The sequence below is a fragment of the Cheilinus undulatus genome, linkage group 23 (assembly GCF_018320785.1).
Source record: "Cheilinus undulatus linkage group 23, ASM1832078v1, whole genome shotgun sequence".
In the NCBI taxonomy this organism is placed as follows: Eukaryota; Metazoa; Chordata; class Actinopteri; order Labriformes; family Labridae; genus Cheilinus; species Cheilinus undulatus.
In genome coordinates, this window is record NC_054887.1 from 26,434,327 (window position 1) to 26,459,032 (window position 24,706).

Consider the following 24,706-nt stretch of genomic DNA (forward strand, 5'->3'; position numbering starts at 1 on the left):
TTCAGACCCTAACATGAACATTAGGAACAGATGATCTTGCAGTGTCACATATTCACTGATGCATCAATGCCCCATACAATCAATAAGAGAGCAATACGAGATAACAGGAGCGCATGAGCTACCTATTTTTGTGTAATTACCAGAGTGGCATTGTATAATTCTTTTCACCAGATCTTTTCCCTATGGGGATCCGCTGTTTACATACAGTGAAGCTAGCTTAGCTAGGCTAACTGGGCTAATTCACTCGACATGTTACCACCTCTGTATCAAGTCCTACTTGAAGGATATCTATAGGGAGTCCACAGCCATTTCTTCTTAGATTCTTTTGAGGGCACAAGACCACTAAAATCACACGGAGCGCTTCTGTTGTAGCCACGATTGACGTTCCTTGAACCACCTCCCAGACAAACTATGAACTCTCACACAGTCGTGAAGACAGTCATGACGTTAGCATGGGATTATTAGTCGGGATAACACTCGTGGTGTTGTCAGTCTGTCAGCCAAGACAGGATAAAGTTTTTATTGCTCAGTCTGACATGGTGCCATCATGAAAGATACAGAAACATCTGATCAAGCCAAATCTCTAGACACAACATATTTATTCATGCAAAATAGCCTCTTTAACACTTTATCTTTTGCTGATGTATAGTTGTGGTAATAAAAAAATTTTTCACAGTTTTTCTCAGCACACTTAGACTTACCTCAGGGCTACATTGCTCTTTACTGGTGCATCCTAGATATCAATAAGTCTCTGTACCCTGTGCTGAATTCTGCTTTTAAATCCTCACTGGAATCCTGGCAAATTCAGTATCCAATTAGTCAATATAATTCAAAGGGAAGTGGTAGTAAACAAATAAATTTCTTGTCTGTATAAAGCTGCTCAAACTTACCACTCTGAGTGTGACATCCCTTGAAAATGTCTAACCAGCTCCTTTACTGGATAAAATTAGACTTTCAAAATTAAAGAGACGTTAGCACATAAAGCAAAGCTGAACAAACAATACTTGTGCAAGCGTGGGTAGCATCTTTGGCACCTTATAATAGAAATCATCTTTGAATTTATAGGCTCAGACACCACCTCCAGACTGCATCATCATTTCCCACTCCTACAGCTAAATAAGGCAGCCATTTTTTCAGCCTTCTTTCACCTTTAAGTCAATGTTCTGCAGTCATTTTGCACCTGCCTAAGACTTCCTGAATGTTTGTTATTTCTGCTCCTTTTGTTCCTTCTTTGAGGCCTAGAGCTGCTCACACAACACAATGTCTTCTGTCTTAACAAGAGTGAATAAAAACATTAACTAGTTTTGACACTGATCTTCCCCTCCATTTTGGCAGTAAGCATTGTGTGGTGTGACTAGGCCTTTAAAAGAATCTGTCCTTGCTATAAAGTGTGTTTCTTTTGCTTCTGCTGCTGCTGCTTCTGTCTTATTCTGGCTTTTTTTTTCTCTGTCTCATCCTCCCCACCCTCCCTACTGTCCTTCCTCTCTATCTCTGCATCTTTTCTCATCCCGGGCTCTTGTCTTGGTTGGCTTTAGTCTGATTGTATTACTCCCCTCATGCCTGTGGCGGAGCCAGGCTGTCCTGCATTGTGGCGTCAAGGCTTGCGCAAAACTGGCATTTCTCTAGTGCCCAAAAAACCTATGGTGAGGCATTTGGTGTGCACCAGAGTTTTTCCTCTCATCTTACATGCACCTGTGCTTTCACAAAGTTTAACACTCTTGTTCTAACCACCCTGGCTCGATCCAGGCGATGCTGATTGCCACACCTCAACGTTTCGTGGTGTTGTTTTCACTTTTAGTCAGAAAATGCACTGTCCTGATTGTGCTTTCACCGTGTTTATGTGTGGCTTTTGTGCTTCTAGTTGCCTGTCTTGTTTTAAAATTTTGTTTTGAAAACAGAATCTAAAAGTCCTTCAAGTCAGCAGGGTTTGTCCCTTTGCACCTCTTATTTCAAAAAATGTATGCTAGTAGCCTTAGCCTCACTACAAGCTGTAACCGGTGATGTGATTGTACCTCTTAACTAGCATGCCCCCCTAAAAAAGTCTCAGCGTCTTACAAAACTGGAGATAATTCCCAAACTATTTTGACTCACCAGGGTGACTAATACCCATAGCCATAAATAACAAACACTGTGCATTAAACTTCTGCCTTTTCATCCCTCTCAGGTCACTCAACCTGCTCCAAAAGTGTCGGCTAAAGTGGAGGACGACAGGAAGGATGAGTCTCCGGCGTCATGGCGGCTTGGTTTGAGGAAGACGGGCAGCTACGGGGCGTTAGCGGAGATCACAGCCACTAAGGAAGCTCAGAGGGAGAAGGACACGACAGGGGTGATGCGTTCGGCTTCGAGTCCTCGCCTCTCCTCCTCGCTGGACAATAAAGAGAAAGAGAAGGTCAGTTGTTATGTAGTGTCATTAATCTTTTTAGTTATGTGGTGTGAAACTAAAGCCCCCTTCAGGCATAAAACCCTGATATTTTCTGGGAAATTTCGGGGTGATGTATCCAGAAAGTTTAAAGCATGCTCACTCTTATCCTTCACAATAGGAGGTTTTCCTGCAGTTTCTCTGTCAGTCAATGGAAGGGTGAAAACTGGGGTCTTTTTATATACCAGTGCAGCTTATATTACAATTGAAGTATTGTCATTTGAAAAACTTTCTTGTATTGTCGCTGACATAAGTTTTTTTTTGTTTCCTTTGTCTGCAGGAGAAGGATAAAGGGACGCGGCTCGCCTACGTGGCCCCGACTATCCCCAGGAGACTGGCCAGTACCTCTGACATTGACGAGAAGGAAAACAGGTAAGTGAAGCTGATCTGTGGAAACATGTTAGCATGTTAGCCCACTGCTGTGTGTTGCTGGCCAAAGCCACAATGCTCTGCATGGTGTGTGTGGCACTAAGTCACTGCAGGATTTGCAGAAGATTTGATAGACTTAAATGAATGGTAGATGTAACTGTAGATTTAAGATAAAGAAAAGTTTTATGGGGATAATCTTGAGGAGTAACATGCAAATATTTCAGTATCTGTGGAGGTTTGGGGTACAACTGTAGCTTGTGGTTCTCCAGGGACTCTACTGCTCTGATACGTAGCGGCTCATACACTCGGCGGCGCTGGGACGAAGACCTGAAGAACAGTGAAGGAAGCGCCTCCACCAACCGAACCCCCAGCTACCAGCGCAGGTTAGCCTCTGCTGCGACGCAGACCTCCATCTTTCATCTTCATCGTCATCAGATCCCTCCTGATCTGATGTACTCATCCATTATGAAGTCGACTAGCTCTAGACTACGGTGTAGACAGCAGTGACAGTTGTTTATCAATCATCTACTGTACATTTTGCTTGGAGAATGTCATCAGAGATAGGTTGGTACATGCTTTGATGCACAGCAGCAAACAAAGCAGAAACGCCTCTCTATCACTGCCACAGAGTCTGTTGCATGATCGTACCTGTCCTGTCAGGTTGCTGTGCCAATGAGTTTACGATGCATTTCTCAGATATTTTTACAAGCCTATATACCTGTCTGGCTTCCAAATAAATCAAACTTTCAGCGTTGTTCATGGCACAGAACCTAGATTTGGACAAATGTTGCATGCATGTCATATGGGGAGAAAGCACTGGCTACAAACTTTCTTTAAAACTACCAGGGTTTCTGACTGATTGGTGTTTTGTCAGAGATACTTGGACAAGTTTATTTTCTATTTATTTACTATTTTTTAAAGTTTCCAATATGTTAGAGCAGCCTAAACTACTTGAGATCTTATTTGTTTTTGAAAGTTCCCAAAATAAAATCCATTATTTATGTTCCTTTCTTTCTTAAGGATCGGGCAGCAGATAGCAGAGGAATTCACAGTGACAGAGTTGGGAATAATATGTGGCAAACAGCCAAGGGCTGGAGCTCCTTCACTAGCAACTTCAAACACTATAGCCTCTGTACATGGGATGCATAAGATAACTGCAGGGTAATCTGGCCCGATGAAATTACTTCTAACTCTGAGGGATCAGAGCTACTTTGAAACATGTTGGACTTTTCAACCCTTCCAATAAGCAATCAACCAAAAAATCAGCCTTTTTAAAATCCTTAAAGCTAACTGGGACCTTTTTAATTAGTTGTATTTCTCAAAGTTCACCCAAAAAATTATTAAAGAAATCCACAATTAATACAAAGCATCCTTAGGATTTTCTGACAAAAAAGCACTCAAATTTTTAGGTCTTAATAGCTACTTTAGAGCTTTTTTAATATGCCTTTATGAAAAATTTTCCCCCCCAAGAAAACAAGGACCAGTTGAACAGGGTTTCTAGAACTTATGGTACTGATTTTTCAACCAAAAAAAAAAATACAAATTTCCTGTAGTGAAATTGCAAAACAATGTGAAGTATTAAAGGATTTGTTTAGTTGTATTGATGAATGTTCCCTAATAATAACTGACAATGTAAAAACAAATGTTTTTTTTTTTTTTTTTACTTTTGAAGCTACTTGGAAACTTCCTGTTTGAATCTGTCAGAGTTTTAATCAAAATCTCAAAACAGGCTGATGGGATTTTTCTTTAGGTTTCTGAAAAAAAATTACAAAACAATACTTTTTTGTCTTGATAGCTACTTTGGAGCTTGGCTTTTTATACCTCAACCCAAAAAATGACCAAAACTCTAGACCAAGTTGAAAAGGCTATTGGGAGCTAATGGTCTTGAAATTTAATTAACCAAAAAAAGAAAACACAAAAAAAAATTCAGGTAGTGAAATTGCAATCAAAACTGAAAAGAAATCTTTTAAATTTGTATTTATCTCATTTTTGTTTTTCTATTTATTTCATCTTTTCAAAGGTACTTAGGAACCATTGTTTTGTTGAATGTTCCCTGATAATAACTGACAATCTTACTTTTAAAGCTATTTGGGAACTTAATGTTTGGCTCTGTCAAATTTTTTACCGAAATCTTTTTATTTATCAAAAAACAAAAAATCCATAAAAATGGGAAACTTTTCAATTTGGTGTTTCTTAAAAAGTCAGCCAAAAATTACAAAAGAAATCTACAATTTGAAGTTGCTAAAGGAACTCAGGACTTCAGGTTTGGATTGTTCTTCAAGTTTCTGACAAAAATGTACAACAAATATTTATTTTAGACCTTCAGAACTACTATAGAGCTTCGTATTTATACCTTTAACAAAACTGGTAAAAAAAATAAGATCCTATTCAAAAGGCTACTGAGAGGTTATGTGCATTCATCAGAGCGTTTACTAGACTGAAACTTCAGATTCCCTTTTAGATAAAACTCACAAGTTCAGGTCTAGCGTCTTTACCTCTAACAAAAAATGCAAATAAAAACTAAAAGTTCAATGGCACTTCTTGGTAAGTATCTTTTATTTTTTCAAACAAAAGAATCAAACATGAGTTCAAGTAATTAAATAGCACAAAAATCCATCGAAAGATTTAAAAACTAAAAATATTTTCAAAGCTATTTCAGAACTTGTTATTCTGATACACTGCTCAATTTCTCTAAATAGCATCTGACTAAACTGTCTACAAGTTTTAGCCATGAAAAGGTAATTTCAAACCCACTGTTGGGATTTCTTTAAGTTTAATCAAAATCTAAAAAGTATACTTTTTAGAAAACTACACACAAAAAATACACATTTTTTTAAAGCTGCTTTGGAGCATGTTGGGTTCCTCAGTTCAAAAGAAAAAGTGTCAAAACCTCTATTTATAAGTTGTTTTGGTGAGTTTTTTCAAATGTTTTGCAGTTTCTTTTTCATTTTGAAGTGGTCAAAACTACTTGGGAACTTGTATGTTGTATTTTCTCTACCAAAATTTAAAAAAACCCTAATTTTAAAGCCTCCCCAAACCTTATATTCGTTGATGTTGCTTTTTTCTCCCCATATGCCAGGAATGCAGCTATAGTGTGCAGAGCTTTAGTCTTAAATATCAATGTTTCTTATTCTGTATCTGTGTGTTTGTGTGTACGCCTCCACCGCTAACATGCCTCTCTCGCCCACCCGCCTGCCAACACGCCAGCACGTCCCACACGCTAGCACTAGGGCGGAGCGGCAGCACGCGGGACGTGCCAGCCAAGTCTTCGTCCACCTCCAGCTTGGACCCTAACACCTGTAATACTAAACCCTGGCAGCCACCCACCTCCCACTACCAGTCTTACAGCATTTACCGCAGGTACACCAGCCTCACCGGGGCTCCACCGTCTCTACACCCACCTGTCCTCTCTCTGAACGTGTCTCCGCTCTGCTCCAGTCCTCTGTGTTCCTCTGGTTTCATTTATTGTCCAAGTGATTATTTAAAGATAGTCTGGTGTACAATGATGGAAATATTCACTTACAACACACTAGTACTGCCCTGCAACCAGTCAAAATATACTCATCTTAAGGTTTTCAGAAACAGCAGTATTTCAACTTTCCTATCGTTAATATTAGCACTAATCTTAGACATAATTAACAAAACCCTTAACCCTCTCTTTAACATTAGTTTTAACCTGAATAGATTAATCCAATCTGTTTTTTTTCAGTACATTTCTCTATAACTCTAATCATCACAGCAGTTTCCATCACTGTGAAGCCTGTGAGCTATAGCCTTGATTTATGCTTTTTTATCACAAATTTATCATAACTTTATTTGAACTGCAAACTTCAACATTCAAACAGAAAAAATGAAGCTGCTTCTACCTCGCATTAACATTCATCCTGGGTGATCAGACAACCAGTGGACAGCACAAAAGTAGAGATGTTGACACTCTGCATGAACAATATATCTCCATTAGAATACCCCTACCCCCTCAGTCCAGTCATTTGAATCGCCTTTAACAGAATTTTAAAAAATCCGACCCCCTAGTTTATTTTCAGTGTTCAGCCTTGATCTGTATTTTGTCTTGACTGAGGCAGGGTAAAATGCTGCAGAAGGGAGAAGTGCAGCCAGGGCTCTCTTGCCTAGCAGGTGGTACTCCTTTCCACTCTGATCCAAAATGCAGACAACGTCTTAGACTTGAACAGCAACTGCACCTCTGATTCTGAGGTTACATCAACAAACTGCTCCTCCTCTTCAATGTTTAAATCATCAGTTGGTGTTGCTTTGCCTTGCCACGCTGCACAGTGCCCCCCTGGGAGGAGGCACACGACCCACTTTGGGAACCACTACTGTAACAAAATATAGCATTTGTACTCAGACAACAAGATAATAATATTTAATATAATAATACTTCATTTGATTTAAGCTAGTGGTTCAAAACCTTTTTTCCTTGGAGCCCCTCACTTGTATCAAAAATAGTGGCATCCCCCTAAAACTCCATAAAAAATGATAGACGTCCAAGATCAACATAAATTTTAATTGTTTCATTTAAAAAATCCTAAAAACATTGGTCTACATCTGTTTTTTTTCCACCCAAAGATCCCCAGGGTCAGGCTTACCCAGACACCAGGTTAGGAACCAAGTGGTTTAAAGAACTCTAAATCGAGAGAGGAAAGGAGACCGAATGTGCACCATTGTGTATAGAGGTTAGGGTTGCCAACTTCTTCGGTGGCAAGTAAGGGACACGATATTTTGTTCTGAGTACCTCGCCACAGTGGTGTGTATGATGCATGACTGCATTGTCAAAGCAAGTACTGTGTATTTGATCTCTAGTTTTATGAACACAGAAATAGCCTCTACAGTCCATGAAAAAAACACTTTTTACTCCAAAATAAGCCTCTACTCTGAAAATTATACCACAGACCACTGTCTGAGATTAACTTTAGATATATTTATTGTAGAGAATTAATGAAACTATTACATTCTGTCGTTAAAGTTTACCATTAACTTGTGATCCCCTGTAAGTCCCATATTTACCTCTGACAGTCCCGGGACTCAACTTTGAGAGTTACTCGAAAAAAAACCTTGAAATAAATGGAAAGATAAACTACAGCTTGAGCGCTTATGATAAGAATAAAAACTAAAGTTCAGCTCTGTGTTGACCTGCACCAGGTGAGTTTGGTACACGATGCTATCCTCCTGCTGCATTTTTTAATCTTCTGGTGTTGCACCAATATAGCTGACGTCTTTTTGCTAGCAAGACCTTCTTGTGCACCACTGTAGCAGCACGCTGTGTTCAGTCATGCTCACACCTGTGGTCTTTGAAAACTCCCGACAACACAAAGTGCAGAAAGTGTTTTGTCAGCGCCTGGCTTAAGCCACGTCTTCATTGCTTCCCAGTTTATACACATTTTTAACCCACATTTGAGCACAACTGAAGAAAATCATCCAAACATTAAAAATATCTCCACAGGATTTGTGGCTTTTAATGCTGTCAGTATCACTAATGGCTACAGTGAAGTAACATCAGAATGTGGAACAAGGGGCATCCCGCTTGGGACAAACAAATCTGGCTCAAAATACAGGATTTCTGGGCTAATATGGGACAGTTGGCAACTCTATCAGAGGTGGAAGAAAAAGACAAAACTTCATACAATCATCCATCCCAGTATAACTCATTTTGCCACTAATGTGTATAAACACCTGTAAATCACTTTAAATGCCCCTTTTTCAAACTATACAGCTGGACTCTGCAGACTGGCAAGTGCTTGGTCCAAAATTTTAAATTGGGCGGTAATACAGTAGACCATGATAAATTTGGGGAAGGTTCAGCTGTAGTAAAAATGGGATATCATCCAATCAGAGTCTTTTGTGCTGCCCAAGACACACATGTGTTTAAAATACCAAAACCAATGAAGAGACTGTTGAAAACTACAAACTACTTCAGTTTATGGTCTGACCTATCAGATGTCAATCCATCCCCAGAATGTGGGATGTGTTCACATGCAGCATTAAGGCGAACCACTTGTTATCACATCACCCAGCAGAGATGTTCATTTGAGATTTATGCAGCTTCATTGTCCTAAACCATTACAACTTGAAATGCACCAAAGATTTCCGAGCCACGAGCTAAATTCTAGGGCCTTCCTGCCTTTAATTAAATCAACCAAAAGAGCCTTTTTGGTCAAGAGAAATGCTACAGTCTGAGAAAAAGAATCTGTTTATTCTCCAGTTTTGCAGTAACATTTATAGTTTAATTTGACTGAACAGACTTGCTTTAAGAAAACACAATAACACAACAAGGAAGGAAAACATCACGTATAAGATTCCTACATTAATCATGATTGTGTTTTTTAAGTTTTTGCATTTAGAAGAAAAAGGGTTTGCAGATGTTTTTTTGCAGCAGTTTTTACAGTCTACAAGGGAGGAGTTAATGCTTTGTAGTTGTTTCTGCTCTTTTTTAATAGTCTTAGTGGCCTTATTTATTATTCAAGACAGTCTGTTTTTCCTCTCAGTGGTCAACTGCCTGTACAGAATGCACAAAATAACAGAAACAAAGATTTTTGTTTTGAACAGTTTTAAAATACAAAGCTGTAAAATAAATCAAATCAGTTAAAATATCAAAATGCATCTGCAAGAACCATTAGTTTAAGACATAAGTCTGTACTGTCTCAGGAAACGGTTTCAGCTAGATGAATTGCTGCTGCTAATACTAAACCTGTAATCATGCAGTAGCAATTAACCCTGCTGCCTCTTTGTTGTCCAACATTTTGTCCTCCAGCGGCTCTTTTGGCAGACGGCACGAGGATCTGAGTTCCTCAACCTCCTCCTCCACGACCACCACCACCTCCTCATCTGTTACCTCGCCTACAGGCCATCGCGGCCTGTTCTCCAGCCTGGGCTCCTCCTCCACCCGCACTGGCTCCACCAGTCTCACCAGCAGGTACATCGACAAAGCTCGTTTATTAAGTATACATCAGTGTTTTCAAATAGAGGGCTTATTTAACTTAATTCTGACAGTTTAGCTCATTTCTCTGGGATATTTTTATCATTATTTTAAGCTAATGGAAGATATGCTCATAATTTGTATTGTAGAGGGACTATGCTCTGACTTTTAGAAGTAACTGAGCAAGGTGTTTGAGGATTTGATCTTTGAAGCAAGAGCTAGCAGCATGAGCAAGTTTCATCTGTAATTCCCATTAGCTGCGGCCTGTTTCTTCATAAATATGTCTGATGTGTAAACAGGTACTGGTCAGAGGAGAGTGCAGAGAGGGAAAAGGAGAAAGAGAAGGAGTCTGCGGCGGTCATCCCCACTATAAACACTGGCTCTACCACGACCACCACATCCACCACTACCACCGCCATATCTACCACTACCACCACCACCACCACTGGCACTGGCACCGGCCCAGAAAGACGCAGGTACGCACGCATTTTACATCAAATATTACTAAAGTATATCCTTTCATGACTGTAATTAAAGTATATCCTTTCATCACAAGTTATTCCATTCTCTGAAAATTACAAATATTGTTTCCTTTTTCTATTATTTAGTAGTTCGTTTGCTGTTTTGGAACAGCATGTTTTAAATGCAGATGCTGGCCTGTAATTGGATAGGGAAGTTTTTAGCTTGTTGTTATTAGTCCCAGACATGATAGATGTGATCCTTTTTTATTTGATTTCAAACTAGGGAGTTTAGGCTCTGTTTATATGAGAATGTTTGTTGGTTTTTCTAATTTGGGTGTGTTGAATCATGCCTCTGTTTTGATGTTGATAAAAGCTAAAACTTCTTGGGAAAAGACTGGGTAGTTAATAATAGTTAGAATAATATTCTATGCTTGTGATAAAATGTAAAAACCTAATTTCAAAACCCTTCATAAAAGCAGCAGCAGGGTATTATTTTAAGAAGACATAAAGATAATTTGAAGGATATTTATCTTAAGAAAAAATGAATTAAAACTTAAGTGTTATTTTGTATACATAAAGGCATGCTATTCGCATGGGGTTAGTATTACCTGGAGACCTCCGACGGTGTATTAAGCGTGCACACTGTTAAACGGCATGGTGTCAGATCCACCCCAGCTGTTTGATGGCCCATGCATTTGAAACACAAGCATCAAATAGGATGATTTGTTTTGGATCTATAATTGGAATAAAAACATCACATGCTCAAACCTTGCACACACAGGCTGACGTAGTGACTCTATTCATTGCAAAGGGGAAAAAGTACGATTTTCTGGCTCTTTCACTCATTGAAAAAGAAATATCTCCTGACAGAGACCTTGAAGCTCATGCGTCATAGTGCCAATATGAGGAGTTAGACTGCATCTTTTCAATTCAGCCTCTTTATTATGTGGCTATGAGTACAAATTTTGGCTGTTTATTGATCATGGTCGATGGTTGTTATTAGGCTTTCCGACGATCTGATTGGCTATATCAGAACGGCCGATATTTTGCATTTTATGCAATTTGTGTGATTGGCTGTAATGTCTTAATTTGCCGATCCGATCAATGACGCATTGTCGTGTTGAAACTTTTTGCAGATGCTCCCCTTGCATTGTTTTATCTGTTTCATTTACTTCGAAGAAGTTCCACACCACCAACATGTTTGTTTGAAACCGACAGCTAGTTTTTTTTAGCCCGGTCACTATGTGACGTGACGGACAATAAAGTTTTTTTAATCTTGAATCATTAGCTGTCGGATTCAAACCAACATGTTGGTGGTGTGGGACTTCTTCAAAGTGTCTGAGACAGATAAAACTCAAGCTATTTATCTATCCTTGAATGCCCTCTAGAGGTCATTGATGTTTTACCCTTGCATCTCTATCAGTTTGGGGCAGAGCAAAGATTGTTAAACATTGGCAAAAATGCTTGAATACTTTTGTTGATACTCAGTGAACAGTACATAAATATATACAGTATTTAACAAGTTATTTAAATAGACATAATGCTCCCTCATGTGATCGGATCAGTGATCGGTGATCAGTTTATATAAACTCACTAATCGGTGATCGGCCCCAAAAATTCTGATTGTGTAAAGCCTAGTTGTTATCCACATAATAGCCTGCATGGACGAGTCAAGACATTAAAGTGAGGTTTCAGAGACAGAGAGAGAGAAAAAAGGGAGCTACAGCCACTGCTCAGTCATCTACTTAAATGAGTTGATGGGAAATAACCAGAGCTATCAAAAGACCATAAATTTTAACCTCTATTATCTCAGGCTGTCTGTAGTTAATCACGATTAATCACACCAATTTGATTGCATTCTGAAATTCCACTTTTTGCTTTTAAAACGGTTTTTGTATCATTTTTGGATTATTCTACAGTCTTAAACTAATTAATTTATAGTTTGCATGCAGACCTGCTTTTAAAGGTAGATTGAAGGCTTTAACATCAACTTAAACGGAAAAAGGAACTTCTCATGGATTGAAAAGCCAATAAAGGGACTGTAAAAAAGTAACTGTTTGAAACCCCTGGTTCAGGTGACTGAAATAAGACATTAAGGAGCAGAGGTGGACTTATTTTACATCAGTGCGGTTGCAGGGAGATGCTACCTTGGCTTAACTACAGTTTGTTAAAAGGGACGATTAAAAAACATTTAATTTATAGCTTCTTTTAATCATGAATTCATATATTGTAGATCGTAGTTGATCCAGATTAACGTGATTAATCTTGACAGCCCTAGAAAGATAATGACAGATAAAAATGATTAACACAAAGTAAGGTTTCTTTTTATTTTACAGAAATTTCAAATGAAAAAAATGAGCTCTGCGTACAAAGGCCTTTATTTTGCCCCTTGTTAGTCTAACAATCTCAATCTGTATGCTTGTCTCGCTGTGATAACTGAATGTGGCTGATTTTTAAAGTATTTGGCCAAACGTCTGACGTGGGAAGCTAAAAAAGAAGTTAAAGTGGCATGATAGGAGGCAGATTGGGTGAGGGTTTTGTGTGTTTCAAGAGTAGAGAGGCACATGTGTGTTGATCAGAGGACTTACAGGAAATATGTTTAGCTAATTTAACTAATCTGTGAACAAGTTAGGAATTTTGTTGGAGAAAAGGCACAATAAAATAGCCTTAAAATGGATAAACATGTCCAATACAGATGATTTTTGACTGTAAATTATTGCAGAAAAGCTGCACAAGCCTTAAAAAAAACTCCAAAATGGCTGAGATGCTGATTACTATCGGAAATATTTGGATTACAATCATCATAGGACTTCTGTGTGAGCTGAAATATGCTTGGAAATTTGTCCTGGAATTTTTTCCTTTTCAAATCACTGACATGTTTGAATCAAACAAGTTTCAAAACACAGGTGTTTTTGGATATTATTAGAAATTATCAGAGGGTCCCAGGTAATACTTATCCCATGCAAATGAGGCATTCAGGATGATTGCTTTTTTCAGGACCTTTGTAAGTGAGATATTTAGACCAAATGTTTATCAAAGCAGCTTAAAAAATTGGAACCAGAGTCAGGTTTATAGCCAAGTATGTTTTCACTTCCAAGACATTTGTTGGAGTTTGTTTGTTGTTGCAAAAACAATGAATATTTAGGTGGAGTTAAAAGGCAGAAATCTAGTAATCTGCAGCTCTTCTGTTGTAAAGGAACCTGAATAAAATGAAATGTAGTTAACAACAACAATACAAAAGAATGCAGAACAGACGGTGCAATGGAAGAGTCTCCCAGCAGTGCAGGAATGTAGGAGATGATGGTTGAATGAGAAGAATGAGCGTTAACCTTCAAAGCTCCCATTAATCAAACACTGATCCGGATGCGTTTCCTCTGTTTGAGAAAAGGGTGTGTGTTTCTGATCGTTGTGTTTACACTCTTCAGAGGGAGAAGGGAGCATCTATCAGTGAGTGCGTGTCCCAGAAAGCTTGTGTTTGCAAGAGTGAGGTCGAGTGTGCGCCTCCCTGAAATAAGCCACCTGTCGTGGTGGGAGTGGAGCCGCCCCATTTCTGAACCTGGACCGCTCCAGAGACTTTTCCTTATAAGGGCGGTGGGCAGAAGCTGCAAATTTTCCTCAAGGCCAAGGCCCCGTTCTGCACACCATGAGTTCATACTTGCGTGTGGCCGACAGAGGCTCACAGAGAGAAAGTGCTAGAATAGCTTGCTGTTTTGTTTCCCAAACTGAGCTGCCTGTTGAAGCCTGATACTGTAAGAGCCAGAGGTTCAGCATCCTGTTTTATCTCTGCAACTTGGGGATTGTTTTTAAAGCTTTATCCAGGGAAACACAAACATTTTACAGAAATATCTCGCCTTACATACATCCTCAAAATAACAAAATCCTTGTACGCCAAAATTTTTTGACTTGGATTGCTGTAAACTGCAAGAGCAAGAGCAGCTATTAGGACAAACACAACCTTTAGGAAAACAGAAATGAAGCACGGCCTAGCAGTTACCTTTTCTTTTTTTTTCCTTTATTACAGAGAACAATGGATAGAGAGAGTGAAATGTAGGAAAGCTGTAACAAGTTGAGATTAAAAGCTGGGCTGCCTGCCTCAAGGATAATAACCTCCTCATGGGGTGCAACCTAACCACAAGGCCAGGGGTGCCCCCAGTTATCCTAAAGGGTACATTCACACTAGGCCTTGTTGCCCCATACTATTCCTTCCAGCCTGACCAGGCTTGGGCAAGGATATGTCATTGTGTCTTAATTCGATGCATGCAGCTTCAAAAAGTGCTTTCTCACAGAGCCAGCACAATTGAGACATACACAGATGGTAATTTTACTCACTTTGTGGCCTTATTACAAGCCATTTTGGTCAGAAATGACAATTTAACACTCTGCCATTGTTAACCAGAGAAATGTTCTTTTTGATTATACGATACAGCATGTTTGCACACCTTCTCCTTAGAACCAAACACGTTAAAATTTTTGTCATAAATTATTATGTTAAGGTCTCTTTCATTTTTTAAGTATGACTCAAGTTGGAATATACAATTTACAAAGTAAATAACAAGTAATAAAGACAGAAAGGTGCACTTTGACCCAGAAAATGCTCTTTCAGAGAGTTCAGTGCATCTTTGCTATGTTTAAGTTGGTCCCTACATGCAGAACTTCTCTAACTGAGTGGGTAACTTCACTCAAGGGCATTCTGGGAAAACCATGCTGATTAAGGGGGTGACACTTAAGGGGTGAAAGATCTTAGTGATGCAGTTCAGTTTACTTAAAACTAAAAATGTGTTCTATTAAATCACAAAAATAAAGCTGAAATAGTTATTTTTGATTTTTGAATTAACACAACTCAGCTGTTTACTTTTCAGTCTTATAATGTATTCTTGTTTTTGTGCATGAGTAATTGTATTGTGCAAAAGCCCACCTCTTTCATCTGTGCCAAGGCCTAGGGAGTGTACCATGCTCGAGCACTTAAACTGGTGAGACTTTGGGGCTCAAACGGGCCTGGGAGCAGTACGGATTGCTTTGAGTCACACCCCCCCCCCATGTTAGGAAAGTTTTGTGAATTTTTGGGAAATAGGAAAAGGTGTTTATTACTGTGTTCTTACCTTACTATGTAAGTTATTCAAAATTTATTAAATCAAAACCTAGACTAGCTAGAGAATAGTTTAGACTAGGAAAGACAACAGCAGTTTGATTCACCAAATTGTAGGTGAAGCTTTCAACATAAATTTACAATCTGGTATTGGAAAACAACATAATACCAGAGTTTTGAAAAACTGCTGTTGTTACTCCAGTTCTGAACGCAGGTGATCCATCTTGTACTTATCAACTGATTCCAAGATTTTATGATTTGGCTTAAGTGCTGGAGGGGCTGATCTGTAACCATTTAAAGGAGGTGTAGTCTGCCTTCAGGAAGAATCAGCACAGTCACTGTCACCCTGTGTTGCACTTTTTCTGTACTTACAGAAGGCCTTCAATACAGTTTACCACTTAGTCCTGTTACAGAAGTTGGCTAATATTAGGTCTTACTCAACAGCACTTAAATGATGTGCAAATGACTGAACTATAAAGTGTTAAAGTTGATGGTTTGTTGTCTAATATTTAAATGTTCAAAATGATGTCCCACAAGAGTTCATATCAGGCCTGATTTTATTTGCTATCAATATAAATAAGTCCTGGAGGATTATTAGTGACGCAAAGTTTTATTTATATGCTGATGATACAGTCATTTATGCATCGGTGTCTTCTTAAGAAAGTGCAACAAATAAACTACAAGCGGCCTAAATGTTGTCCAGAGAAACCTCTATGATTCAAGACTTGTACTTAATGTCAATAAGACCAAAATTAAGCTCTTTTCAAGGTCTTATTCACAAGTTTTTGTTTTTCTACTGAAAGCTGCTGATTTGTTGAACCTTGTTATTATGTTCTGTTTTTGCTCTACCTTGTAAGAGAGATTTTTAAAATCTTAATAAAAACACTTCTGGTGAAAGAAAGTAAAAAAAAAATCAAACAAAAATGAAAAGAAAGAAAATCATCACCTTTTCTTTGGGGTTTAGAAAATCACATTCAAGGAACCCAGGGAAGAGGAAACCTAGAGAGTTACAAACGTGTTGATTACGAGTAGATCCCTTTCCTTCCCTTTTTTAAGGGTAACATCTCTATTTATATCCGAAGTTGAAGAAACTGAGGTGATGGATCACTTTGGACTTTTTTTTTTTAACCAGTGATGATTGTATAATCTTGGCTTGTATGATACTTTCAGACAGTCCAGTTTAAAAGCAGTCCTGATGTTCTGAGGTGATTAGGTGTGTAAAAGAACACTTTCTGTGACGGCTGTAAAATGATGAACCTTTGTTCTGTTTGTCTTTCAGGTCATACCTGACGCCGGTGCGAGACGAGGAATCAGAGTCTCAGAGGAAAGCTCGCTCCAGACAGGCCCGACAGTCACGGAGGTCCACCCAGGTCAGAGCATCACCTCTGATATGTTTAGACTGAATTCAGCACTCTTTACCCCTAAATAGTCTATTTTTAATAAATGTGCCAACATGTAAAAAGACAACCAAATAAAATATCACTGAACGGTGACCTGCAGACAACCCTGGATTGCGTTCTGGTTTTTATAGCAACTATTTGAGTAATCGTCGTCATCCGGGTTGAGACAGCAGGGTTTGTGTACACATGCAGTACTTAATGTTAGACTATGCAGAGAGCTGAACGTTTACGAGCTGACACAGTTTTAGAGCTGTCTTTCCTGTGTAAACAAAAGAACTGTGCCGTGCCAAAGACTTACAGTAAAAATTAAACATAATAAAGTACAGTTTGACGATCAACTTTTACTGCAGAGCTACAAGTTCATCAAATAGGATGATAAAAAAAAAAAAAAACAATAAATCTAAGAAAGGAATTAACATTTTTAATGGTGTCTTTATGCAGGGTGTGACTCTGACTGACCTGCAAGAGGCAGAGAAAACGATCGGCCGGAGTCGTACCCCAAAGACCCGAGAAGAGGAGAAAGAGGAGAAAGAGAAGCAGGACAAGGAGAAGCAGGAGGAGAAGAAGGAGACAGAGACAAAGGAGGACGATTACCGATCAAAGTACCGCAGCTATGAAGAGGTATTTTCCTTCTTTTTGTTTCTGTAATAACTCTCCTAAAGACAGAATCCTTAACTGCCTTCTTCTCCTCCTCTTTTCTCTCCCTACCAGCGCTACCGGCCATCTTCTTCCTCCTCCACCTCCTCTATTTCCACGGTCAGCACTGCCTCCACCCCGTCCTACACTAGCACCACTTTGTCCTCGAGCTCCAGCTCCCTGAACAGGCCCAACAGTCTGACGGGGATTACCTCCTCCTACAGCCGCTCGTCCAGAGATACAGAAAAAGGTCAGTGAAGAAAAAAGACCGCATTGATATGAGATGGAAGAGGATTTTTTTAACCTAGGTTGCTCCCCTTTAAAGCGTTAAATTCCTGAAACATCCCTGGGAAAAATAAGTCAGCTGAAGGAAGGAAACACTGACTTCTTTGTTCTCCCATGACCAAATCCTGTTTTCATTTCCTCTTAACTCAAGCCAAGTTGAGTTGTTGTCCTGTTTGTGCCTTTTGGAGTGAAAGCACTGTCACTCATAACCTCTACTTTTCCATTTCCCAGTTTGAAGTCTTGCCAGGATTGCCACAGTTGTTTTTCAGTCAGGTTTAATGTCTGCCAAGGGTCAAGAGCAGATGATTTCAGTGGGGAATCACCAAAATTATTCACCAAACCATAACAATGTATCTTTTTTGATAAGTGCTGACAAAAATGGTTTCATACTACATGAGTCTATCGCCTTTTTGTGCAAACTTTAAAAGATTATAAGAGCTTTTTTGTGTTTTGTATGGTTCTCTTATGTGTTTTCTAATGCTTTTTTATCTAAAGATTTGTAATTACCAAACTTTAACATTAATTCAGTTTCACATCCATCACTGACGAACCAGACTGTTGTTTGCCTTCTGGCTCTGCTTCATGAACTAAAAAATCAGGCTCATGTAATGTCAGGAAACCCTATTTGTGACCACAGATCAGTGTCTACAGTCCACCGTGTCCTAAGGAAACAGTTTGGATCTTTGTCCAGTCCAGATATCCCTAATTAAAGTGAATATTAGTCCATTTTCTCCTGTTTTTACCCACTCCTCATGGAGCACTTATGTCACTCAGACCAGCTGACCTGTCGTGCTGCTCCACCCTTTTGGGATGGATAGGTAAGCTTGGCCCCCTTATGGAAGGGTGCAAAAAAATAGGACTTTACGGGTCAGTTATTTGTGGACCTTCCAACTTTTGATAGCAGAAATACAAAAATATGCATACAGTCCCGTACCAAACTGAACTGGGCCGTTTGGTGGAAATGACCTATTTGATGTTTTTAATTGGATTTGGTTGGAGTGCTGTAATTTTGAAAGATTTGTGATAATGCCATTAAGATTTTGTCATTCTTCTTGGCTAACAGAATTGGAGAAGAAGGAGGAGGAGAAAGAGGGAGAGGACAAGTCTCAGCCTCGCTCCATACGGGATCGCAGGCGGCCCCGCGAGAAGAGACGCTCCACAGGAGTCTCCTTCTGGACCCAAGATGTAAGAGACTTAAAATCATATGTTTGCAGGAAGCCTTATACTCTGATTATAATCCTTAAAGTGTTACATGAAGATAAAGCATCGTGTAAAACTCATGTCTGGGCTGTTATCCCTTTCCATGACACACTCTCTTTGTGCATTTGGTTGCAACTTTTGCACACTCCTCAGGCACTATCTGGTACTTTTCTGCACATACTGTAAAGCTCTTTCATCACACTTTTAAAACAGATATAAAGCACATATTCTATTTAGTTATCTTCATTTTGTATTGATTGTTGTGGTTTATTAACAGTGTAAGTGCTGCTGTTGAATTTCTTCCCCATTTTGATCTTAGGTTTGCATGCCTTACCATCAAGACAGAATGTTTATATACTTAAATCTATTCTCTAATACACCTATAACAAAAAAATCTTATTAGTAGCACAATCAGACCAAACTGACCCAAACATAGTGAAATTTAGTTGCAGATGGGTTGTTTAGACCTTGTCCTAAACTGACAAATTGCATCTTTGAATGACGTAACCAGATAACTGCCTGGTTGCATTCTTTCTGCACAGATCCTGCATCTTGATTTTGGATTTTTATACGTATGCTTCTTAATTTTCAAGACGTAGAACGTTCCAAAGAGTTTGTTGTTGATGCGTAAACCTTTAAAAGGAACTCTGCATGATCAGACCAGTTCATCTTGTTGGATAGATATTTGTATGTCTCATATACATACTGAACTAAAAAACTCACTAGATATCTGCATTTTGAGTAATTTGAGTTTATAAATTCACTAGGAGGCCGCCATGCGCTGTGACGTCACAGTTCAGTAGAGCTCGCCGTTCCTATGCAGTAACCGCTGTTGCAGACTGGCAGCCAGAGTTACAGCTGCGTCTCAGAAATGCAGCACGTCTCACGCACGGAGAATTCTAAAATTTGAGGTCTCTTCTATTTTTTATTTGCACCATGAGCCGTTATCGGTCCATCTAGATGGGAAAATGATAAATACAGAGCCATATTTACCTTGTTGTAGCAAATATTTACGTACACATCCACACGGTTCAGGTAAAGATAAACACAGAATCAAAGCACCTCCGGTTTGTGCTTTTCAAGTAAAAGTCCACATTAGCATTTCTTTGTACAAACTCCATTTGTATGTACATACTGCTTTTATTTTTAAAAACTCCTGGCATGCTTCCGCTATACACTGTATCTCACTTGTAGGGAGTTTTATTGAGGTAAAATGTAGGAGGAATGACCAAGAGGGTCATAGAGCTTTGACAGCAGGGAGACCAAACCAACATGCAGTAACCTCGTGTCTGGTATGAAAGCTGTTATGGCAGCAACAGCAGAAAAACTGTCTGAGAAACGGTTAATAACAATGGCGAAGATCGCTGCGCACTGTGACGTCACATGGACCAAAACATGGCGGCCTCCTGGTGAGTTTATGAGCTCAAATTTACTCAAACTGCAGATATCTGGGATATTTAGTGAGTTTTTAGTTCAGTATACATTTGAGAGATGCAAATATCTATCCAACAAGATAAACTTGTCTGATCATGCAGGGTTCCTTTTAAACAACTGAATGTTATCTCTACATCAAACACAAAAGATATTTTGGTAGAGTCTGACCCTGAATATCGCCACTGAGAGAAAAAATTGCATGATTGTCATAAATTTTTCTCATTTTAAGAGCAGTTTGGAGCTGAAGGTAAAAGAAAACATTCAAACACGGCAGCTAATTTATTTTCCTTGTGTTATCTAAGCTCTCTCACTTCAGTCATAAGTATTTACAGCACTCATCCTGGGGTCCAGGAGTTTATGACACCTCCATAACCCTCTTTGATCATCCAGATATTGAACACCTCAAGCTGTGTGTAACTCTTATATCATATTTATAAATTCCAGGGTGATGAAAACGACCCCGACCAGCAGTCCGACTCAGAGGAGGGCAGCACCAAGGGAGACACACAGGTGACCAAACACGCGCTGAAACTGACTTTAAAGCAAGATCCCTCCAGCTCAAATCAAACCCATAACTTCAGTTTGATCCTTCATTTATTCTCTAGTCTGGTCCGTCTTCATGTCTCAGACCAAACAGCCTTTGATATTCACACCTCAGCCCTGTCCGGCTCTGATTTCCTCCCCTCCCGCTTATCTCCCCTTTGCACCTTCACAGCCTTTAAAGTTTTATTGGGCTCACCTTTTCCTCTCTGTGTTTTCTTCTTCTGGTGAGTGTTTGGTTGCTGCGGTGACCTTACGAACCAAAAGTAGTCTCAGACTCTGTCTCTGAGTTTTAAAAAAAGTGGAGGCATACATAAAAGAAAGTCTACATCACTTGGGTTGGAGTGGTAGAAAGTTTTTTCAATTTAAAGTTCTAGGATGAGATTAAAAACAGGAAACAAATGTGCAAATGCATGCCTGAGAATTGTTCGAAATTTCACCTGAGATCTTCTTGCATTGCTTGTTAAAACATCCTTAAGAATCTGAAGTTCTCCCTGTGTAAAGGAGGGTGATGGTGTCAGAAAGCAAAACAAGATACTGCAAAAATCCCAGATAGTGGACAAAGTATCATAATCCAAGACAACAATGACAGGGTCAAGCCTGACACATGGCGATACGTCAAGCTTGACAGCATCTTTTTTGTCAGAGCCTTTTTTACCCCTGGTAATACACCAAGACACTGCTTGCAGTTTTTTGGCCCTTTCACATCACAACCAGGGGCTCGTAGCAACCCTCTACCCATCTGGACGGTACCCTGAGCCATGCTTACTTGCCGTATCCACAACCTAAAGTTGTGGACAGTTACTCCCTGAATCTGTGCCTCACTTCAGCCTCAATTTTTGGCCCAAGCATGCCTAAAAGTTCTGCACAGTACTGTAGCTCTGTATAAGACAGTTTTCCCCTCAGCAAGACTGGTGTCTGACTTAGGCTCAACATGGTGGTGAAGAGGGCATCTTGATTTGCTAAAAGAGTGGCTGCAGCTGTGACTGCCCAGTGCTGCTGCCCTTTTTAGCCATCATGCAATGACAGAGAAAAACACACCAAGCCTCTGTGATCAAAACACAAAATCCATAAAATAACCCACAAGATCAACCATGTCAGAAAACTCTAAATAGGGCTGCAACTACCATCACTTCAAGTGAAGCTGGAGTGGAATCTAATCCAGATGAAGGCAACCACAGTGGTTCCAAATGAAGAGCCACTGAGGAGCTAAAAGACAGGCTTATTTAACTGAACTAAAAAGTCTAGATTGTAATGATTTTCTGACTAGGACCCAGAAGCAGAGCACGAGCCAGGGTAGTAGGTGAAAGGAGTTTTTTACAGGAGATAATCATGCAAACAAAGGTGAGTTAGCTGACCGGTTGCAGGCAGAAGCAATAACAGGGTGTAGGAGGCACACTCATGAAGCTGACATGACTGCCCAGTGCTCCTGCCCTCTTCAACCAACCTGCAGATCTCACCAAGTGATGGGTCAGTCTTAAAACACGCTTTTCATCTAATCTAGATGAAGGCGTTCTAGATGTGCAGTTTGAGCTATCAGATATCAAACCATTTATAGCACACATTAAGATCGCTCCACACCAAGAATTAAGGATTATCACTTGGTATCTGAATTCTGAAATCAGATATAAATCCCTGCCAGTGGATTGTACAAACAGAGTGTCAGTGTATCTGCTTAAATTTGGAATGAATAAGAAATATAAACTACATTAAGCAACATTAGCATGCAAGGAAAGGATCAACCAATCGTCTGGTGCTTCAAATAGCTAGAAAAACTACAAAGAAGCTTTTTAATCTAGTAAAATGAATTTATACCACTTGTTAGACACAGTAGAGCAGAAAAGACTTTGTTGTCCTGTAAAAGACACTCCCTTTCAAACAGGATGAGATCAAACAGTCAAAGCAAACCTGAGAACAATCATCAGGAAGGACAAACACAGCTTCCAGCCATCACGTACAGTAAGAAAGAATAAAGGGTGGAGCTGCACAAAGCACAGAATGGGAAACAAGCAATTATCTCTGCATGGAGAAATAGAAGCTTTCTTCGGCTCAGATTTTCAGGTGTGACATTAATGCACGAAAAATGCTAATTAGAATGGAGTTAGGAAGGCTTGGTTGAAAGTTTTGTCTTCCTTGCAGACTTTTAAAGCCTTTATGTTGCAAACAATGATGCTTGATAGATGGAGAAGAAAGACTTCAGTCATAAACATGCATCAAAATGCAGATTAGGCCTCAACCCTCTTGGTTTCCTATCTGATAGCATCTTTCTATGCAGATTATTCTGCAGGGTCTTTCAGGCTCCTTGTCTCAGCATTGTTGTGTCACCGCCCTCAGGAAGCTGCCTGCAATTTTAAAATAGCTGGAAGCCCAAACCCTCCAAGCCGACCCCCCTATCTGATCTATGGTCCGTCTCTCAGGGCTGCAGAAGCACGGCGGGCCTGGAGGTGGTGTCTGACAGGGCAGCTGTTTAGGAATAAGCATTTATGTGTTTGTAGGTAGTGCTGTGTGTAGGAGGCTGATTGCAAAGGTCAGGAGCTGAAGCAAGCAGAGAGAGGCTGCTGAATCTAAAAGAGGAGGGTTAAAATGTGCTGCATGTCCTGTTTGTCTTTCTGTTGAGTTTTGTACCTGTGGATGTTAATATTTTCTCTTTTGTTTGCTTTCTTACAGAGTGACAGATTGTCCAGGTATGTTTCACTCCCTTTTTATGCTAATTGCATGTATTTGTACTTCTGTATTGTCTTTATTTCTTGATGATACGCTTTTGAATTCATTACTTTTCTTGTCTTTTACAGCACTTCATCAGTAGATCGCAATGACGCTCTTTTCAGTCGAAGCTATGGTGAGAGTCGAAGGACATACTCGAGCCGGCTGGATAGAGACGACACCACTGACTATAAGAAGGTATGAGCAGCAGAGAGTTGTACAAAAAATATAGCTGTGTTTCAGGGGAACTTTTTTTAGAACAATAACAAAATGTTTCCCAAGCTTAGATAGCAAAAAGATAAAATCCATGTGACAGCAGAAGGGCAAAGACCATGAAAACAACACACAATAAATAACATGAATATTGCCCATATTGCTCAAGATCTGCGAAAAACAAAAGAGAAAAAATAAAACATCATGAATCTTTCACACAACCGGTACAAGCTTAGGAAACTCTATCCCTTGCAATCCAAAATAATGGCCATACTAAGTTTTCATGAGTATAAATCATTTGATCAAAGGCTTATTTTTGGCACTTAAAATGACTTTTTTCTGTATAATTTAATTCTAAAGCTTGTGGAGATCTGTGGTTGTAAACATGTCCTAATGCCAAGATAACCAATCCACCTGAAAGGTGTGGTTTATCATTCACCTGATCTGACAGCTTTGTTTTTTACAGGTGTGCACATGATTGAAGATCACAATAAAATCAGCTGTATCACAGATTAAGAGGCAGGTTTCAGGTGACATCTCCCCTGCAGGAATGCTGCCAGTAAATGGATAATAAACCTGCAACTCTAAATCAAGAAATGTCAGCATCAATCAGGAAGTGTCTGCTGTTTTGATGATTGATTAATTGGCTTCTATAGTCAGAGAGAACAAGTCAGACTGATTCTAGTGTCTTTTATGCAAATTATTTTGTCTTTACTCCTTTATGGTGATATATTGTTACTGCAACTTATTTCCATCCATAAGGCCAGCATGACAATCAGTCTCTCCCCTGCCCTCCAGCCACTCACTGTGTTGTGAACTCCTAAGCCTTTATGCACTGACACATTCGTTTAAAACCAGTGTGGCCCTGATGACAAATATCAGCTATCATCCATGTGTTAAATCAGTTTTATGATAAAATCTAGAACCCTTGAACTCTGAATCAGAGAAGAGGATGTTGTCTGGGCTGAAGAAGTCACACTGTTGGACAAATTATGATTAAATTTCATGGTCAAACATGAGAGAAATTGT

The 24,706-nt window shown here is 39.4% G+C and overlaps 1 protein-coding gene across 8 annotated transcripts in view; it reads left to right on the top strand.

The window, feature by feature from the left end:
* Positions 1 to 24,706, top strand: part of ppp1r12a (protein phosphatase 1, regulatory subunit 12A) — a 98,654-nt gene that overhangs the window by 61,853 nt on the left and 12,095 nt on the right. For 5 of the 8 annotated variants that reach the window (XM_041781127.1, XM_041781126.1, XM_041781124.1 and 2 more), the window contains exons 10-22: positions 2,165 to 2,389; positions 2,700 to 2,791; positions 3,058 to 3,171; positions 5,996 to 6,148; positions 9,555 to 9,716; positions 10,019 to 10,195; positions 16,546 to 16,636; positions 17,108 to 17,287; positions 17,378 to 17,552; positions 18,651 to 18,772; positions 20,666 to 20,731; positions 23,429 to 23,445; positions 23,554 to 23,662. In XM_041781127.1, coding sequence (XP_041637061.1) covers positions 2,165 to 2,389; positions 2,700 to 2,791; positions 3,058 to 3,171; positions 5,996 to 6,148; positions 9,555 to 9,716; positions 10,019 to 10,195; positions 16,546 to 16,636; positions 17,108 to 17,287; positions 17,378 to 17,552; positions 18,651 to 18,772; positions 20,666 to 20,731; positions 23,429 to 23,445; positions 23,554 to 23,662 — 1,683 coding nt within the window. The remainder of the gene's footprint in view (positions 1 to 2,164; positions 2,390 to 2,699; positions 2,792 to 3,057; positions 3,172 to 5,995; positions 6,149 to 9,554; positions 9,717 to 10,018; positions 10,196 to 16,545; positions 16,637 to 17,107; positions 17,288 to 17,377; positions 17,553 to 18,650; positions 18,773 to 20,665; positions 20,732 to 23,428; positions 23,446 to 23,553; positions 23,663 to 24,706) is intronic. The other 3 variants (XM_041781131.1, XM_041781129.1, XM_041781130.1) reach the window with 2 other exon arrangements.